The 19,235-nt window shown below is 37.9% G+C and overlaps 1 protein-coding gene across 6 annotated transcripts in view; it reads right to left on the bottom strand.

Annotated features, from left to right (window-relative positions):
• Positions 1-19,235, bottom strand: part of POC1B (POC1 centriolar protein B) — a 72,755-nt gene that overhangs the window by 35,547 nt on the left and 17,973 nt on the right. For all 6 annotated transcript variants that reach the window (XR_012633407.1, XR_012633404.1, XR_012633406.1 and 3 more), the window contains exon 10: positions 9,935-10,021. Coding sequence is in view for 2 of the 6 variants with exons in the window: in XM_074902763.1 (XP_074758864.1) it covers positions 9,935-10,021 (87 nt within the window). In the remaining 4 variants the exon portion in view is untranslated. The remainder of the gene's footprint in view (positions 1-9,934; positions 10,022-19,235) is intronic.

Genomic DNA, 19,235 nt, shown 5'->3' with positions numbered 1-19,235 from the left:
CGAGAAAGGGGTCTTCCTCTTCAATAAAACTACTGCGATAGTCAACTCAGAGTTGTGCTGCAGCGCCTATGCTTCAGGTATCTGATTGTGCAGTGTGGAACTAACATCTTGGCAGTGAGTAAGTACAATCTCCATGCAGTTAGAATATGTCAGAGGACAGCACCCCTCCCTCCCTCCCTCCCTCCCTCCCTCCCTCCCCTAAAGTACAATACCATGAGGGAACACAAAAGAAAAGGTACATCTTTTCAGAATAGTGATGCCGTGTATCTCCACCTATGGTGTCAGTCACACAGCTCCTGCTTTTTTCTAAACACACACACACACACCCACCCCCAATACTATGTATTGCAAAATGCAGAATGGCAGTGGAATCCAGTGCTTCTCTTCCAGAAGAACACCCCAGTCACTAACCATGGACTGCTTCTCACTTGTTTTCCTCTGATGCCATATACTTTGTGTTTTTACTTTACAGTGGTTCAAATTCAAGCATGAAGGATGAAGCTGCCCCCATTCAGCTTCCGTCTTGGTTCCCTGCTGCTTAGGTTACAGCCATGCAGACAGAAGAAAGCAAGCTGAAAAAGTAACTGAATCCAACACACTGCCTGAACAAGAGGCAGCCACCTTCTACCACCTCCTTTGCTCATATTTTTCCAATGCATCTTAAAATAGATGAAGTTCAGATGTGTCATGCATGTAAAACACCTGTGTATGTTACAGCACAATTACACTGGATACATGGCTTCATGACATCAGTCAACTTCAGGTTACAACCTGCACTAAACTCCTGCTTAATCTCCAAATAATTTTTTCTCGTTATTTCCTTTGTGCCGGTATTAGCATTAGGATAGCTGAGCAGATCAGGGAATTGACTTGGATGGAATTAACCAAACAGTTGTTAAGTTAAAGTGACTGTGAAATCATCCTTTAGCATTGTCCTACCTAATTTCTGACCACAAAACTATTTTGGTGGAAGATACAAGCCAAGATGCTTTCACAGTTTTTCTATATCAAACATCTACCTGATGAAGGAACGTTTTTGCCCTTGGTGCTGAATTTTCTTTGATGAGTCCCAGTCTCTCATTCTTGTTTTAAGAAACCTATGTAATTTTTGGTTCTGAGTGTTTCCATTATCTCACATGAAGCAAGTAACTAAGTCTCTTACAGCAAACTAGACAGTAATGCAGCAAAGTTTGCAAGGAGAGATGTGTTGTATTAGACCAACTGATATATTTGGAAAAAAACAAGCTTTCAGGCAGAAAGCACCCTCTGAGTTTAGATATCACTGTAATCTAAGTGATAAATAGAATTTGCTAGCACTTGTTCAAGCACTGTTATTTAGAAAAAATAAGAAAATATTTAAACAGTATGAAAGTGTTTGCTTTTGTAACAAACTTCCATTAACCATTTTGAGTAACATATTGGTTATATATAAATCTATACTTCATTATACATTTAAGGTTCCACCACAGCTGCAAGCATGCTGTGCTAAACTTAGACTCCAGTAGTATTTAAGAACAAAGGGTAATTCAAGGGCAGTATTTTAGCTTTAGCATCTTGTTTTCTGACATGCTTGATCTGTAACTCAGCTTTATTATCCAACTTAAGATAAACAAAAATAAAACCTTGCAACCTTCTCCAAGAGTCACGCACAATGAACTAAACATTTCCTTGCTTCTCAGTCCCACAAAATGTGTGATCGCAGAATTATTAAAGTCCCATGAATACTAAGAAGTTCAAAACTTAACTTTCTACTGCATGAAAAAAAATTAAAACAGGTGTTTACAGAGTAACAGAGCTACTGAACGCTAACTTCATTAACTTCCATTAAGCTAAATGACTCACAAATGGCATTTAGATCAGTAGTAAATCATCATCTAGGTCAGGAGGAAGCTCATTACAGACTGACAATCCAAGTGACAGAAACACTTTTCTACAAGTGCTATAGTAGTAATTTCCTGTGTGAAAGGCTTGCTGCTGTTCCTGCATTCCACGGGGGACGTTTCTTCTCAGAGGATGTTACTCTTCCCCAGGAAGAGGAAGGAACCAGTTGTTATTGGATGTGTGGGCTGATAGCTGTCGGGCATTTTCTGCATGCCGCAGAATCAGCTGTGAGAACTGTGAATACAGTTTAGATTCCCAGCCGAAGCAGGGAGAAAACACTGTTTGGGCAGACAAGGTCAGAGCATACATGTACAGTATCTCAGGAAGTTGAAACAGAAATAATACATGGAACTTCCATCCCTCTGTTTCTCAGAAATGTGCTGATTTGCTAAAGGAACAATATACGACACGGATCAACTTGAAAAGCATTCCTGAAGCATTTGAACTGTTGCCGTAAGTAAGTAACCTATACAAAGTAAAATACTGCCAGTTCTACAAGTCATCTACCGCAAGCCATCTATCTTACAAAACAGTACCAACAGTCCAGCAATAGCATCTGTTAGTAGTGTCACTAAGGGCAAAGGCAACATAATTAAACAAACTGCCTTGTGAGGAATCTAAATACTGAAGCTTGATCTTTTATATGTCAGGGTGTGTGTGTGTAGGTTTTTTTTCTGTTAGGTCCTTCTCCTGAGCTTCCTGTCCTGCAGTAACTCAAGCTCCCTCCCTGTGTGCTGGGACACTTACAGGGCAGGTCACCCATAGCTAGTCCCTGCCTAGTTCAGTATCAGTGAATTCAGTGTCACATCCCACTGGCTTTTTCCTCAGCGGCAGCACTAATATATTACCTTATTCTAGTAACTGCTTATTTCCAAACTTGGTTAAAAAAACCCCAACCATCAAGTATTTGATTCAAAAATTATTAGGGAGAGAAGACAGAGACAGACAAATAAACACTACAATCTCATAAGGTACATTTCCTCAGGAAAGCAGGCTAAAAATAGGATAGGAAATATTATATTCTTCTATTCTCTAGTGCCCAAATTCAGAATTCTCTCTCCAATGAAAACCTGACTTTCTCTCAAGCTCCAGTTCACTCAAATATAATGAAGCCTATTAAGGAATATCAAGACATGTATTATTACCTAATTACATAGCGGCACAACACATTTCCTGTTCTCCCCTTGTAAACCAGCAGTTACATGCTGTGTTAGAATAGCATCACTGCAAAACACAAGGGCCATTTGGATCATATTCTTCTTTTATTACAAATGTTGAGTTCACCTTCATGTATCTGATCTTTTAAGTATTATTTGATGCTAGATGTATCAAAGCATATTGCTTTTAAGATTAAGTGCACAAATCTTTTTAAACATGCCTGTGCCTCTACAGAGGCTCAAGATGCAAGTTCAGAAATCTACTGTTCAGTAGCCAAATGCTTCATCCTTTCGGCGCCTGTGACAGAAGATGAGCCATTTTGTTCATATACACCATACCTTCTTTGGAAGGCCCCTAGTTGGGCAACAGAAAAGGCTGTCTCTAGTACCTCGTGGTTACTCCAAATGGATTAGGTGCAGCCTTTGGGAGGGATGCAGGACCTTCCTTCCCTGAGAGCAGTTGAACATGTTTAGCTGCAGAGCTGTGCAGAGAAGGCAGCCTATCCTCTTCCACCAGCCCCACCCCTTCATAGCATACAAAGAGTAGAAAGGTCTGTCTGCAGTGTGCTGCAAGCCAAGATGACACTAAAAATTGCTTGTTTAAGAGCAAGATTGGACAGAGAGGATTCATTTGCAAAGGCACAAGACCAGAGTTTACAAATTCTTATTTTTATTCTGTCACACTGAACACTGAGTTCCCCTATTTACAGCACTTCATCTATGTTTTTATAAGATTTAACATCAGGGATTCAGAGCCTGTTTGAGAGGTTTTGGTATGCTCATGTATGGAAAAGGTGCAGACAGTTTTACCTCAAAACTCTGGAGAAACGGGATCTCTTCATGTTACTCCTTACTATCATTCCATGTTTGTGATTTGGAGTTCAAATCACGGAGTTGGCAGTTTGTTCAAATATGTATTTACTGGTGATCAGAAGAATGGCAGTATATGAAAAAATCCATAGCTATTCAGGGAGTGGCCTTTCTTATTTCTCTGCCTAGGAGCAATGAAGGTAAGGTGATAGGAGAGGCTGGGAACTGTCAATTTTTATCAAAGCCCTTCTACTGGTGGGATCGCCCCTCAGTGCAGAGCTCAGTCTAATTGGCAACTGAGTTTTGGACAAGGAACACGAGCAGGACCTTTTTCTCTTTTTCTTAGAGGACAACAATTCCAAACTGCCTTTCAGAGGGATAGTGCTAGAACTTTCCTTTGGTAGAGAAAAATGTATGCTTATCATGTAATGATCAGAGTTTAAGTGAAAGGCTAAATGTCTGAGGTCCCAAGAAAACTTAACATCCATGAAGTACAGAAAGCTGTTGTGCTTTCAGATGAACTATAACAAGCAGTAAGGAGAACCACTGTGCACAGTGAAGTGCTATATGAGTTTTGGTCTACCGGCTCTTCCCTTTGATGTCTAAAATTCCTGTTCTTTCCTTTCTTCCTTTACCCCTTCCTTTAACCTCACTGAAGACAGTTAGTGTAAGGCTGATGCCAGGAAAGGATGTAGATCAGAATAAATTTGAAGTTACATGGTAAGGAGATATGCAGTGTTTTCAGCTGTTAGGATAAAATTTACTTTGTCACCCTCTTCTACAGGATTCTGAAGTTGTATTATGCCATGCCAGGAAGAGATACTACTCTAAGATCTTTTCAAAATAAGTTGCTGTGAGGAAGAACAGTTGTGTAAGACTTCAGGTACACAGAGATGGAAGAACAGACGCAAATTTTGCATTCATAATTGCTGTCCTTGCAAATTACATAGGATGTCTTTTAGGTTGGGGTGTTTTCTGGTTGTACTCAAAATAAAGGCAGAAAAAATTATGTCAAAAACACCTAAACCCTGAAATACATACTGGGGAAGCAATGTGTATAGGATAAATTGAGAGTGCAGATACTTCTACTTTTTACATCAACATACCCACTAAAAATGCAGTACAGAAACAAACAATGTCTTACCTTGAGGAATAAAAGTTGCACATGCTCTTACTTCTTTCACATATTTTACAAGTGTGTGTGTGGGGGTGGAATTTATTTGGTCATTTTCTGTTTTAAAACATAGTATGTTCCTTTTGCTCCAAACAGGAACAATTGTTTTACTTCCCCTTTTAATAATTAATCTGGTCTTAATTTTGTAGAAATCGTACTGTAAATGAACAATAAACATGTCTTGGTTTTGGTGTTAACTAGCACTGGAAGAAAAAGAACAAATATCTCTCAGCCAGCATAGACAGTCTGACTTCCAAATTACAGTACATTGCTTTGCTTCCTCCAAATCCTGTTTACATGAGCAAGGTCAGGAGATGGAACATTAAGAGAGCCTCTACAGTGATTTCCTGCTGCTGTCAGTAAAAAATACCAAGACATCATCAACTTTCCCTTGTTCCCAACAGCATATCAGGGACCGGAGGTTACTGATGTATTGCCTTACAGACTTGAAAAAACTCAACCTCCCTCAAAACTAAAAGTAAAATCAGAGGATGAAATAGGACAAAATAGTGCCAAAGGGAAACAAGACTTCCAATTCTTCCTTTTCAGTAGTTTAGAAAACAAAGTCAATATTAAGCTGCTTCACACACAGAGAAGAAGAGGTAGGAAGGAGGCAGTAATGCTTTCAGTCTTCAATGAGACAGGAAGGAGAAAGAAACACCACCCCCAGCCCCCAAAACTTGACCCCAATTCAGTGAACATTTTGAGAGTGTAAAAGGCTAGAACACACCCCATTTTTAATAACCACAACAAATGATGGCTTTTACCCTTGGAAAAGTCAGGGCATTATGCAAATACCAGGTAGTTAAGCATATAAAGCTTGTTTTCATACTCATTTCAAGTAACACACAGGAGAACTGAATACATGAATAATCAAATTCAAAGCTATTTTCCTGACAATAATACACAGACAGGAATTCTTAATGTTTTTGTAATTATAGTCCAAAAGAAAGCAGCTCCATACTGAAGATTACACTCAAGTTTTTCCACTGACACAGTGACCACGGTCCCTCCACTAGGTTTACAAAGGAAGTTGCATCAGCATGAATCTTAGATGAAAACAAGTTTTTCACCATGTTCAAAAAAACCTGGCCTTAGAGCTTTAAGTTAGAACACAGATTGAAAAGATAAGGTGTTTAGAGTTCAGAGAGTTTAATAATTTGATTGTTTTCTAGCAAAATGTCTACAAGAACATCCATACCTGCCTATCTTGGCTTAATCTTTGAAGCAAGAAAATACAAGTAAATTTAAAAAGCCCATGTAAGTAGGCATTTTAAGTACGGATGTTGTTATGGATTGTTGGCTTTGATGAAGCAACAAATTAAAATTCCTTGAAAAGAAGAGGAGGAGTGGGAGGAAAGATAATACCAGTATTTCCTCATACAGATAAAGCTCAAAATATAAGTGAATTGCTAAGGAAATAACATATATTTTATATTTACAGTAAAGAATCAAGAGTGTTAAATTTTTAAGTATTTGTTTTTCAAATATGGTCCAGGCAGTCTGTTTTCAAGAACAGATGACAGTGATACTTAGCTGCACCTTAATTATCAGGAGTTGTGTGTCCTGTTTTGGGCTTCTCAATACAAGACATTGACATCCTGGAGCAAGTCCAGCAGAGAGCAAGATGGTGAGGGGGATGGAACACATGATATACAAGAAAAGACAGAGAACCAGGTTTGTTCACAGCCTTAAGGAGGAGGATACAGGGAGATCTTACTGCCACCACAAATATCTAATGGGCGGATAGAGAGAACACAGAGCCAGACCCTTATTAGAGGACCACAGTGGTAGAATTAGAGGCAGACAGGTTGGAACATATGATATTCTAGTTAAATATATTGAAAAAAAATATTTTCACTAGTCAAACACTAGAGCAAGCTGCCCATAGAGGTGGTAGAATCTTCATCCTTACACATATTAACAAATGAAATGGACAGGGCCTTCAGGAACCTCATCCAAGCTGGCCTTGCCTTAATGGGGAGGTTAGATGAAATGACTCTAGACATCCCTCTCAACTTATGCTTCTCTATCATTGTTATTAAGAAATCTTTACAGAAGGGAAGAAAAGGAATACCTTTTTGCTCTGCCATAAGTCATCTTAGGGGCAGTAACAGCATATTTCCTATGACCAGTAGGACAGGACACAGTTCCAACAGCTGAAGAAGAGATTCTCAGATTCTCAGTAGGGAGAACACTTTCTCCTATTTCCTGGAGTAGCTTGAGATCTATGGGAGTTTGCCTGGTTACTGTTAAGGAATTTTGATAGCCATTCAACAAAACATTATGGGGTTTTGTATAGACTTCCAATCTCCTTGAAGATATTTCAGGGAGCTTTAGGGAACTTATCAGAGGTCCTACAAAAACTTCAACAAAGCCGGTTTTTAAATTCTTGAGACAGTGATCTAAGAAAGGCTGTATCTTCTTCAGTAGCAAAAGTAAATATGTTGATTAGCTACTTCCAGTGGTTCAGGGACTTGCCAAGGTGTTTTGTAAATAACCTTAGGGCCCTGCTGTGTTACATGTGTGATAAAGACATTGAACAAGAACCCTTAAGGATATGTAAGTGCAGGGTGCATTTTCCTCCCTGCACATATCAGAAGAGCAGAACTGCTTAAGCTAGAGCAAAACACTTCAAAAAAAGTAGGTATAGACAGGACATCTGTAAATTAACCTGGCAACCTGATCAAAGATTTTTATTTTTTGAACATTTGAACAGCATTCTTCCAGTAGAAATAGGAACAAAAAGCCATAAGCAATTTTAAAGTGGGTCTTGACAAGTTTGCAGAAAAAAAAAAAAAAAAAAAAGGTGTACAGTGATATTGTCTTTGATAACCAGCAGAAAAAGAGCAACCCAGGGTGGTTGGAATCAGAAGGAGGGATGGGGGAGGACAATGAATTACACTAGGGGTTGGTAACCTCAAATTAGAGGAGGATTAAATTTAAAAAAACCCAAACCCACAAAAAAAATGCACAAGCACAGTATCTTTCAAGTGAGGACAAACAGTATCAAGAGGAAATCTGGCAGTGAAGGTATGTTCGGAAGAAATCCAGCATCTGCTCTTCCCCTTTTGATTTTGATGAAGAACACATGAAACCTCTATACATTAAGGAAATCGAGCCAGCTTCAGATGAAAAGTTCCAAATCAGTGAGATCCAGAACCCCTTGGAAACAAGACAGAGACTGGATGGCTGGCCAGATTAAAAAACAGATGATAATTCCACAAAAACCAGAAGCTGGTAATGCAGCAGACACTGGACAGGATGATGACACTAAAAGATGAACTGACATTAGAAAGTAGGGAGGATCAGATAGCTTGGTGAAGGATCCTAGCAGCAGAGAAAACATGCAAATGGTTTCTGGATTTGTGTCAATAATGGTGTGTTGGAAAGAGCAGTTGTCCTTAAGGCTGTAGTCTGAATAACAAGGATACAGAAATATTGCTAGATGAAAAAAGATTCAGATGGTGAATGATGAGATGTAGAAAAGTGAGAATCAATGGTGAACAGGAGATCAAGATAATGGAAAAAAAATGTAGCAAGTACTGACACTATCAAAAGGCATGAATTTTGAAGCAACATTTTTGTAATAAAGACAACTGTAAAGCCAGAGAGCCAGCAATCAAAATTATGCTCTCTTTAGTGGGTCAACTTATTTCTACTATGAGTTCTAGACAAAGTTTTATAAACTGCTCTCATATCAAAAGAATTAATGACAGAGATGAAATGACTGGCAGATTTATAAGTATGTAACAAAGAATTACAGTGTAAACATATATTTGAATGCTGATCAGTATTAACATCAGGAAGTAATGAACACAGTATTTTAAAGTGGTAAGTAGCCAATAAGTTATATCCACCACAATCCACTATCTGTCAAGCTACTAACAGAGATTTCTGATAGTCTGCAAATTACTTTTCATGGAAGTTATCTTAAAAAAACCCATATTTCTATTGTGAAAACACAACTGTTAAACCTTAAAATATATGAAATTATCATCTCTCAAATAAAAGTTATGACAGGATTGCTTTGAAGAAAAGGTTTCTCTTAGACATCAGCCTCAGTATCATGATCTTCAACAAATGATCTTAAATAATTTTATAAAGTACCTTCACAACATACCTCTTCATAAAGCATTCGTGACAAAATAGAACAACAGAAACCACACCTGCTGTCTATTCATATATATTAACCCTTCAGCCACACAAACTTTTATTATGGTAACTAAAATTGCTCAAGATACAATTTATGCCTTCACAGAAACAGATTCAGAGCTAAAAGAGAAATTCTCATTTTAACCTAATTCTAGAACAGTACGTCTTTTAGATTTCATACCAGGAGAGCATATTTCTCCTCCTACGAAACTACCGTTAAAACATTGCCTTCCTTTCCTCCCACATGCCATACCAATGTCATATGAAAAGCTAACACTATAAGTATCTAATCCTATGATTCTGTCTTAAAATGTGTTACCTTTTTTTTTTTTCCTCCTAGAGAACTACTAGATGGAGATAAATTAAAACATAGTTTTTGGCATTTTATTGATAAGGCAACTATTCTTTAGGTTTCCCGTTATTTGCAGATAGAGTTACAAAAAGTGTTTTAGAATAAGCCACAAATTTTAACAGTAATATTTAGATGTAGTTAGCATGGGTTTATAATTAGAATTCTGCTTAGTATATGGGAAAATTACTAGCATGAAGTGAAAGCTTTGCTATTACACCATCTTCTGGTTAGCCTTAGAAACTGTGAAAGAAAGATTAAGTTAAAAAGTTAGGATATTGATCTCTGAGCAGTCAACAATCATTAAGAAATAGGTTTCATTCATACAGACAGAAAGAGCACATTTCTGATAACATGTTAGTTTAAGCTATACCCTATCTTTCCACCCCTCTCCAGGAGGCAACTTACCAGAGTACTGAAAGATGAAGAGGAACTAATTTCTATAACAGGTGGGTCAAGTGTTTGAGTATTAGTCACACCAAAGGTAGGGTTGACCTGTTGAAAACGAATTATGATATTATTATTTCAGGACCAATAGAGAAAGGGAAATAAGACTGAAATAAAAAGGACCCCTTGCTACATTAAGGCACCACTATTCACTAAGGACTAGAAACAGTCTTTAAAATCTGTGAAAATAAAGGTAGGATGTTACAGCCAACCATGTAAAATGCAATTATGTAATAAAGAAATAGAATCCAGATATGCATTTATTACAGAAATACAATTTATACTTCATAAACATCCATTATCCAAAACTAACTCAGGGGATTTCTACCACAAGAGGTGCAAGTATTAAGAAGTTCAGTTGTATGACAAATAAACAAAAAAGCAGTTAGAAATATAGTTTGAAATGGATTTACCAAGATAGCCATGCAATTGACAGAGTGGCTAAGGATGTTGCTGAAATATTGAACAGCAGGTAGTATTCAGACAACTTCCCAACTCTGTAACTGTCACTTGCAGGTGCTTTTGAAAGTTTTTGCATGTTCACAACTATAAGGGCTCCTGAAAGTCACCGCTGCGTTTTAATTTCCAGCATCAAACACTTACGGGTGCAGTTGTAGGCAGCCCTTCCTATTCCTCCTTCCACCAGGAGGACTGTCCCCAGCAGAAGTGGTGTGCTGCCCTGGATAACTGGACTTGAAAGCTGCCTTCTAGCAATGATGCTTAAATAGCTTGTTACAGTCCAAGGACAGCAGCAGCCCTCCACTTGTGGAAGTTTCCATATACAACTACGCAGCACTCTGTTTTTTATGTTACACTGGTCCCCAGCCTGTTGTAGTTTACTTAGGGCACATCCTCACTCACAGTCTCATACTGCAGCTTTTAAATCCCACTACAATTCAGCTTGAGCTAGGATCAGCTTGAGCCACTCCGGCTCAGCAATGCATAGGAGTGTGTGCACCAGGTCAGTCCCTAAGCCTGAGTTGCTTTACTGTTGTGGGTGCAGTATTAGCACCAAAGCTGAAAGTGAGCACATACTTAGCAGCCTGGATTGATCAGTTCCCAACTCACAGAAGCTCCTCAAGTCATCTATTGCAAACAAGCAGACGGACTGTTGACAGGCTTGCTTCTTACGCACCAACTCTGACTGTCAAAATAACTTGAAAAACAGGTAGGAGGTAACACTGAAATCTGTGATAAGTTAACCAGCCAAACTGGTGGTTTTAGGAACAGCACAGGAAAAACTGCTTTATACTGGAATAATGTCAGAGGCTGATTTGATCAGATATGTCATCACAACATCTGCAATTCTGATGTCTTAATATCACAGTCGGACTACTTGCTTATTGTTGGTTATAGAAGTTAATCTATAACTTCAACAATATTTTGCCAATGTCCTTTCCTGAAAGTGAAACATTAACAAAAATATAAGAGAATATGAAGTTTGAGAAAGCTGCTGCTTTTATTGATCTTACAGTTTTACCTAAGGATCAGAATATCCTCCCTATAAAAATCTGTGTGTGTATTTTCCCTACTATTGTATTATCTAGGTGTATCACAGTCTAATGCTTGCCCTCTCAGCATGATGAATGGAGGTACTGTTATTATTTTATGAACTGACAAAATTCACAGAAAGACTAGATGACTTTCAAATCACCAAGTCTAGTGCAGTAAAGAGAAATGAACTCTCCTTTTCAACTTTTAATCAGTAAACTAACAGCAGCCGTATCAGAGACAGAATTAATTCCAGCCATCTTAATTGAAAGCAGGAAAAAAAATAAAGAAAAACAACAAAACTCACATTTGCCTAGCGACAGGCTTATATTTTAGTTTCTGAAACTTTATTAGATACAAGGGCCATTTTATTTTGCCTTTTCAAGGAGAAAGACCCTACCATTTCACCTAAAGACTGTCAAAACTCTGGCTCAGCCAGAGATGCTCAGTCAGTAACAGCCACAGTTCTATTTCCACAAGCAAAAATCCCTGATACTACAGTCCATATTGGGCATACAGACTTTTAGGTCAGAGATCCATTTGTTAAGTAGATAGAATGTGATGTTAAAACTGTAATTAGTAGCTAGGGAAAGCAGGCAATGGTATCTTGTACTGCTTGAAGTCTTTTTATTCAGTTCATTTGGATTTCCGTAACTTACATGCAGAAATTTACGTTAACTAACAGAAGCAAGAACCTCCCTGGTAAATGTGGGTGGAAGGGCAGGAGAAGGAAGAAGATGAACAGAGCTTACTAGCAAGCAAGAACGTAAAAAGACATTTAAATACAGATGTTACCCGATTATTCGAGATGAAAGTGATCCTCGCACTTCGCAGCACTTACAAACAAGCCTTCCTTCAGGGGGGATATTAATTCTGGTTTTAAGTTAGTTAACCTTTCTGACAAGCAGTGCTTAGCTCTTTCTTGGATTCAGTTTCAACAAGCCATTCTTCATCCATGATCTTTTTTTTTATAAGTATTGTCTTTTAAATCAGATTACAGTTTCATCAGTCAAGAATGAGCTATCCAAAGACAAGCAGGAAAATCCGTTCTGCTACAGGGCCATCAGAGCTGGTAACTTAAAATTCTCCCTCAATTTGCAGATATTAGGATCAAGTCTTGCTTTCTTCCAATTTTGTCAAACAGGCTTGGAGGAAAGAAAGGGAAAAAGGAGAACCAAAGCTAGGCAACATGGTTTAAATAATAACTTTCCATTTGTCTAGAAGTTCTACCATTTTAACTGGACTTCTCCTTTAAATTCTTCTCTACGGAAACACGATTAATGAAAGTCCCCTCTACATATAGTATTTCTTACTACTTTATCAGAGTTAAGGTGAGGAAGAGGGGAATTGCAGATTTTACACACATCCCCCCGTCTATTTAGATTATGCAGATAACTGTTCCAAAGAGCTTACAGTTATTTAGTGCCCAGCACAATCAGGGTCATTTGCTTCTGACTTTCAGCCAGTCCTGTAACAAATATAATTAACACATTATCTGTCTGTCAATCATACTATGGACATCTACACTTAAAGTCTTTTTCTGACATGCATCATTTGGGGACTGAAGAGAGGGCAATGCACCTTCAGCACTCTCCAGAAGAGGGACAGCAGGTGCCTATCACCTATCAGTACTCTAATGTAGAGGAGCTACGTTATTACTAATAGCTCTCGAAACATCTTCTTTGAGATTGTGAATAAAGCCAAATGCCGGGGGCTGCCCTTGGGCCACAACAACCCCCAGCAGTGCTACAGGCTTGGGGAGGAGTGGTTGGAGAGCTGCCAGTCAGAGAGGGACCTGGGGGGGTTGATTGACAGCCAGCTGAACAGGAGCCAGCAGTGTGCCCAGGGGGCCAAGAAGGCCAATGGCATCCTGGCTTGTGTCAGCAATAGCGTGGCCAGCAGGGACAGGGAAGGGATCTGACCCCTGTACTCGGCACTGGTGAGGCCGCCCCTCGATTCCTGTGTTCAGTTTTGGGCTCCTCACTACAAAAAGGACATTGAATGACTCGAGCGTGTCCAGAGAAGGGCAACGAAGCTGGTGCAGGGTCTGGAGCACAGGTCGTACGGGGAGCGGCTGAGGGAACTGGGGGTGTTTAGTCTGGAGAAGAGGAGGCTGAGGGGAGACCTCATCGCCCTCTACAGCTCCCTGAAAGGAGGTTGCAGAGAGCTGGGGATGAGTCTCTTTAGCCAAGCAACAAGCGATAGGACAAGAGGGAATGGCCTCAAGTTGTGCCAGGGAGGGTTTAGACTGGATATTAGGAAGCATTTCTTTCCAGAACAGGTTGTTGGGTGTTGGAATGGGCTGCCCAGGGCAGTGGTGAAGTCCCCATCCCTGGAGGTGTTTAAGAGCAGAGCTGACATAGCGCTGAGGGATCTGGTGTAGTTGAGAACTATCAATGTTAGGTAAATGGTTGGACTGGATGATCTTCAAGGTCTTTTCCAACCTAGATGATTCTGTGAGATCATCTCCTTGTTATATACATGAGAGATATTGTAGAATGCGTTAAATGCTCTTTTGGATACAGGGTTACTAAATAAATACATGGTATGATTAAGTTAAGAAAATGTGGAATGTTAAGAAAAGTTAAGAAAAGCTGGAATGAAATCCTCCTCTGCATATAGTTCTGCTCATTGCTTTATCAGAGATAAGGTAGGATGGAAGGCATTTCATAGGGGCGCAGAAACTGTCATAGGCCACATTAAAAGATATTATCTATATAGATAGATAGATAAATAAAATTGTTAAGCAATAAGTCAGAAATAGCAAAGTGTCTAAAGAAAAGAGCACAAAAGCATGAAGGCTATAGCTAAACCCTTCTTGAAGATATTCATGTTTAATGTCACACTAAACATTAATGGGGTAACGGAATGAAGCTAAGTGTAAAAATTTCAAATGACTTGACATTTTCTGACAAGGTGGTGTAGTTAGCTGTCAAATAATCTCACCAAACATATTTGGAAAAACTTAACTTTAGAAAACAAGAAAGAAAAACAAGAACACTAAAAAGCAAAGTAGAGAGAACTGTCATGTATTAAAGGTTTTCAGAAACAGTCTTACAAAGCTTTCCTTTAATTGCCTGGTAAACTGATATATGAGTACTTTCATTATCTTCTTCCAATATGATGATACAATTGCCACATTTTGATCCACAGCACAAGAAAATGAAGGAAGGTTTCTACAGAACCTTTAATGTAAGGAATTACAGATTTCTAAAGACTGAAGTGGAGCAAAACCAAAATATATTATTTAAAGAAAGCAAGAGGCAGAAATAAGGATCACTGCTTAGGACAGAGAACTAGGGAAGTAACAAAAGAAGCAGGTTCAACTAAGTATGTGATTCTCAGCCATATGCTTTAAGTAAATGATTACGCCCCTACAAATATCCCTCTGTTGATTTTAATAAAGTATATCCAATCTCAAAAAAAATCCCCCATCTTTCACTTTACTTTTATAATGCATTTCATAACATTCATATTAGATCAAAAACCTCTTTTAATTTCATTATTTTTTAGGAAGTTTTAAGTGAATCACAAAGTATTTCCTAGGAAAGTGATGTAGCTAGCTGTGAAATAGTCTCTTGAAACATAACAAGAGAAATATAATTTGATTAAACACTGTTCTTTGTGTTACACGGGAGCCCTCAAGCCAAGTAAGCCATATATTCTTATTTCTACTGCCACCTAGCGTATATTTTCATTGCCTTCATCTAAGAAAGTACAACTGAAATTATACTGAAAATTTTAAGATTTAACTAAATCAGTAGTAGCTTTCATGGTCAAGATATAAACTCAACACATCTTAATATGTGCAAACCTCAATGCTATGTTTTTAAAAGAAACTGTTATTTCTATCTTCTATTTGCTTTAAAAAGGTGTCTAGTATTTGAAAGATTAATTATATGCAAACACAGGAAATTCAGAAACACAACTGTCAACAAGTGGAATGCATTTCTTTTAGTATATTGCACTAAAACTGCATTAGTGATTAAACGTACTATTTTCAAATATGTCCAAAAGCTCCTTATTTCAAAGGAAGGCTATAACTGGGATTTTTTTCTCATCTAAATTTAGACATACTGCTAGACACCTGTATCTGAGCTGGTCACCCAAGATTACCTCTATGGTCAATGGAAAAAAGTAGGTGCCTTCAGAGAAAAAAGTCATTTACTTACAGTTCCAAATTTTCTGAACAATTGTAATGATTGTAAGCTCTAAATCTCTACTTGATTAAATATTCAAGAATCACAATGATCAGTGCAGTTAGAGTACAGGTGTAAAGATTTATAAGTCAAGAACATGAAATTCAACATTGCATTAAAATTCAGGCTACTGCTGGTCTGAAGAGAAGGAGATACAAGCAAGGAATTTCTTGTAAAAGTTAATTATGCTTCAAAAAGTAGGCAGAAAGAAAAAAACTAGAGAAGGTATCTTAACTATTGCTGGCTCTGTGTATATCTTTGATGAGTAAGAAAAAGTTCTAAGAAAAGGTGAGAGTATGCTCAAGCTCCACATTTCTGTCACTGTCTTGAAGGCAAAATACCAACAATTCTTAATGCCCTTGTGCAAGCTGTTTTGTTCAAAACAGCTCATCCAAGTGATGATGTGTGAAAACATTACAGCTGTCTCTGAACCCAACAGAATAAATCCCGAGCAAAGTTCTGGAATAGCAGGGACCTTGCCACATTGAGGCAAGGAGAGATAAGACAAGTAATAATTATTCAAAAGCAGTAAGAAACCTGGATAGGCATGAAATATTAGGAATTTAAAAAGCATGGACAGAATTATTTCCCTTTGGAGTTCTACATGGACATCTGTTGAACTTCTTGTGTTCTACCACTTTGAATGTCATCCTAAGGCAATCATTCCTATTATAGAGGTGACTAAATTTAACCAGCTAACTGTAACGCGGGCAATGTATTATAACACATCTCAAGTGTCTAGATGACATTGTAGTGGCTTGTAGCAAACCTTAAAAGGTATACTTTTAAATATCCCATATTTGAACTGTCTCCTCTGCCTGCCTGAAACTCTTGCATATGTTACCAAGTCTCTTAAAATACTGTTACTTCAGTTTAATTAAGATAATCACCTTCCCGGAAAGCAGGTAGTTCTGCATTTTACCTGAGGTACAGATGAGATACTAGCTACTGTGTCATTACAATCGCTGTGCTGTACTGGAATAGATCACCCAGAGAGACTGGGGAATCTCCACCTCTCTTCAAGGCCCCCTAACTAGACACAGACATGGCTGACTCAATGTACCACTGGCAACAGGACCAGATGACCTCCAAAAGCTCCCTCTGACATGCCTGTCATTCAGTTCCTCCTTTTCCTCATATAATAGAAACATGATGAGCCACAAAAAGATGAGGGTGGTGTTGCAGTGGAACTCACTAGTGCCACAATTCTCTATATTGCCTCTTGCTTAGAAAGAGGTTGGGATGTTTAAAAAGAAAAAAAGTATGTTTGTTTTACTAAAAGGGGACAAAAATGTTTTTCTTTTTTTTCTTCTCCAGATTACAGCATAGGACTATACAGTAGGACTAGAAATGCTGCTTTTTCTGTTACAGGAGGAAATATTTAAGAAGGTGGAACACTGAAAAGTTTCAAGCATAGTTAGTGCCACTAAAGCGTGTTACTGCTGCTAGTAACCTGATACTAGTTTTGTCTGGATAAATTATGTCTCTGTTCAGATGGTGAGGTCCATTCTTCTTTGCCGCAACAGAAAACCCGTAATTTTTGTTGAGACAGAGAGGGGGCAGTTAAAAAAAAAAAAAAAGACAAAGACATTCTGATTAACAAAACTTGATAACTTCACTTTAACACTCTAAATTATTAAATCATTATATTAATTCTGGAAATAAGATGCAAAAGAGATCCCAATCATTATTATTATGTTATTTAATTTAGAAATATAAAAATACAGTACATTAATTTTTGTTGAAACTATCAGACACTGTTCTATCTCAAAGAATATCATGTTTATTTAAAAGCAAGATATTCTAATATGATGTTAGCAGAAAACTAAACACAGCAAATGCTTATTCTAAAATCCTGAAATCAGGATAGAAAATATACCACAAGAGCCCAAAACTTTGCTAAAACAAATTAAAAAGTCATAGAGCCCTCTCACTACTATGGAGCACGTAATCCAGAAGCCTGTAACATGCTGCAAATGTTACAGCCATGAAGAAATGAAGGCATTAAATTAAGTGAAATCTGTCAAATAATTTATTGATATTCAACTATCAAATTTCCTTTATGTGCCCTTTCAGTATTGGTAATGACGTGCTTCCTAGCCTTAGTTTAACTTTAGCCTGAACTCAGTGTTTTTCCAGTTTCTCAGCTACCTGAGAGCAGGGACAAAAAAAAAAAAAAAAAAAAAAAAAAAAAAAATCTGGAAAATTTCTTTAGAGAATATTCCTATCTTTGACAGGCATCCAAGCAGAAGAGGTCTGGAAAAGAAAGCAACTGAACCCTGCAGCTATAAACTACTGTGTTTATTAGCACATGTTATAACTGGGTGCAATTTGAATGGGTCTCGAAGCAAACTGTTGATACAGCAAGAGTGGTTTAAATCTGCTGGCAAATGTTGTGACTGAGTTTGTTCCAGCACTGACCACCTATACTGAAGGCTGCTACTAATAAACTTAACTTCATTCATTGACCTTACAATGAGTATGACAGTCTAGGACAGAAGTTTCTTTATGAAGCTTGTCATACATGCAGTTGGCATGCTCTTGTTCTGATTAAAATGCTAAGCATCAGAAAGCTTCACATCCAACTTGACAAGAGAAGCAGATACATGAGTATATTTAGTTAATGATTCTATTAGGGTTTCCCTCCTCCATCAAAATATTTTCAATCTTCATACTATTCGTTTTATATATTTGTATTGCATACATAAACACACAAAAAGCTCAATATCCTCAAACCTCAGTGTTTTAGAAGTATGAGCAGAAAACAAATGCCGTGGCAGCAGTATCTGCATTTTAAATGAACAAAACCAGGTAATGATTAATTTCTATAGTACATGACAGCAATGTGAAAGTTCCTAGATTTATATCAGATACAACTCTTGGACACTAGAGGTACCTGGAGAATATGAAAGAAGAGAAGCTAGCCAGATCTACCAACAACAGTCACAAATATATCCCAGGGGTTTTAGCATAAACAATAGTCTTGTCTAAGGCATAGTACTGGTTTCCTATTTAGCATAGCTCTCAGACAACCTGACAAACATGGGATTTTCCAAATACTGACACAGAATATTTGACATTTCACTTTGGTTCCCTAATTCCCAGTATTTCCAAGGGTTGCTGGTAGAAGATTTAACAGTGAAGTAACTGAAGAACTAAATTATCAGGAAAACAGACTACATAGTGACATAAACCATACTACTAGCCTAGAAAGGCTTTCTAAACTTTTAGATAGCAAGATCTCACAATACCTAAAGGTCTTGGAAAGAGGGACAACTGGTGACAATCAAGTATTTGACTTTCAGTAATAACATCACCTTGTCCTGCAACAGGTGGTGCAACACTTATCACCTAATGTTAGATTTTGAGTAGTCTCCTGATACCTTCTGCAACAGTTGCCACATTTCAGAAAGCAGACTATCACCTATGTTTTGTTTAAATCAGGTGTAGAGAACAGACTTACACAAGAAACATGAAAGGAATTTACCAGGATAAATCTGACAGCATCAGCTAGTCTAGTAATGTTAAGGGGGATTCATAAATTATGGTTACTTCCAGAGTATTACACATAA

This window comes from Athene noctua, chromosome 3 (genome assembly GCF_965140245.1).
Source record: "Athene noctua chromosome 3, bAthNoc1.hap1.1, whole genome shotgun sequence".
Taxonomy (NCBI): domain Eukaryota; kingdom Metazoa; phylum Chordata; class Aves; order Strigiformes; family Strigidae; genus Athene; species Athene noctua.
This window is presented reverse-complemented; position numbering and strand designations above follow the sequence as displayed.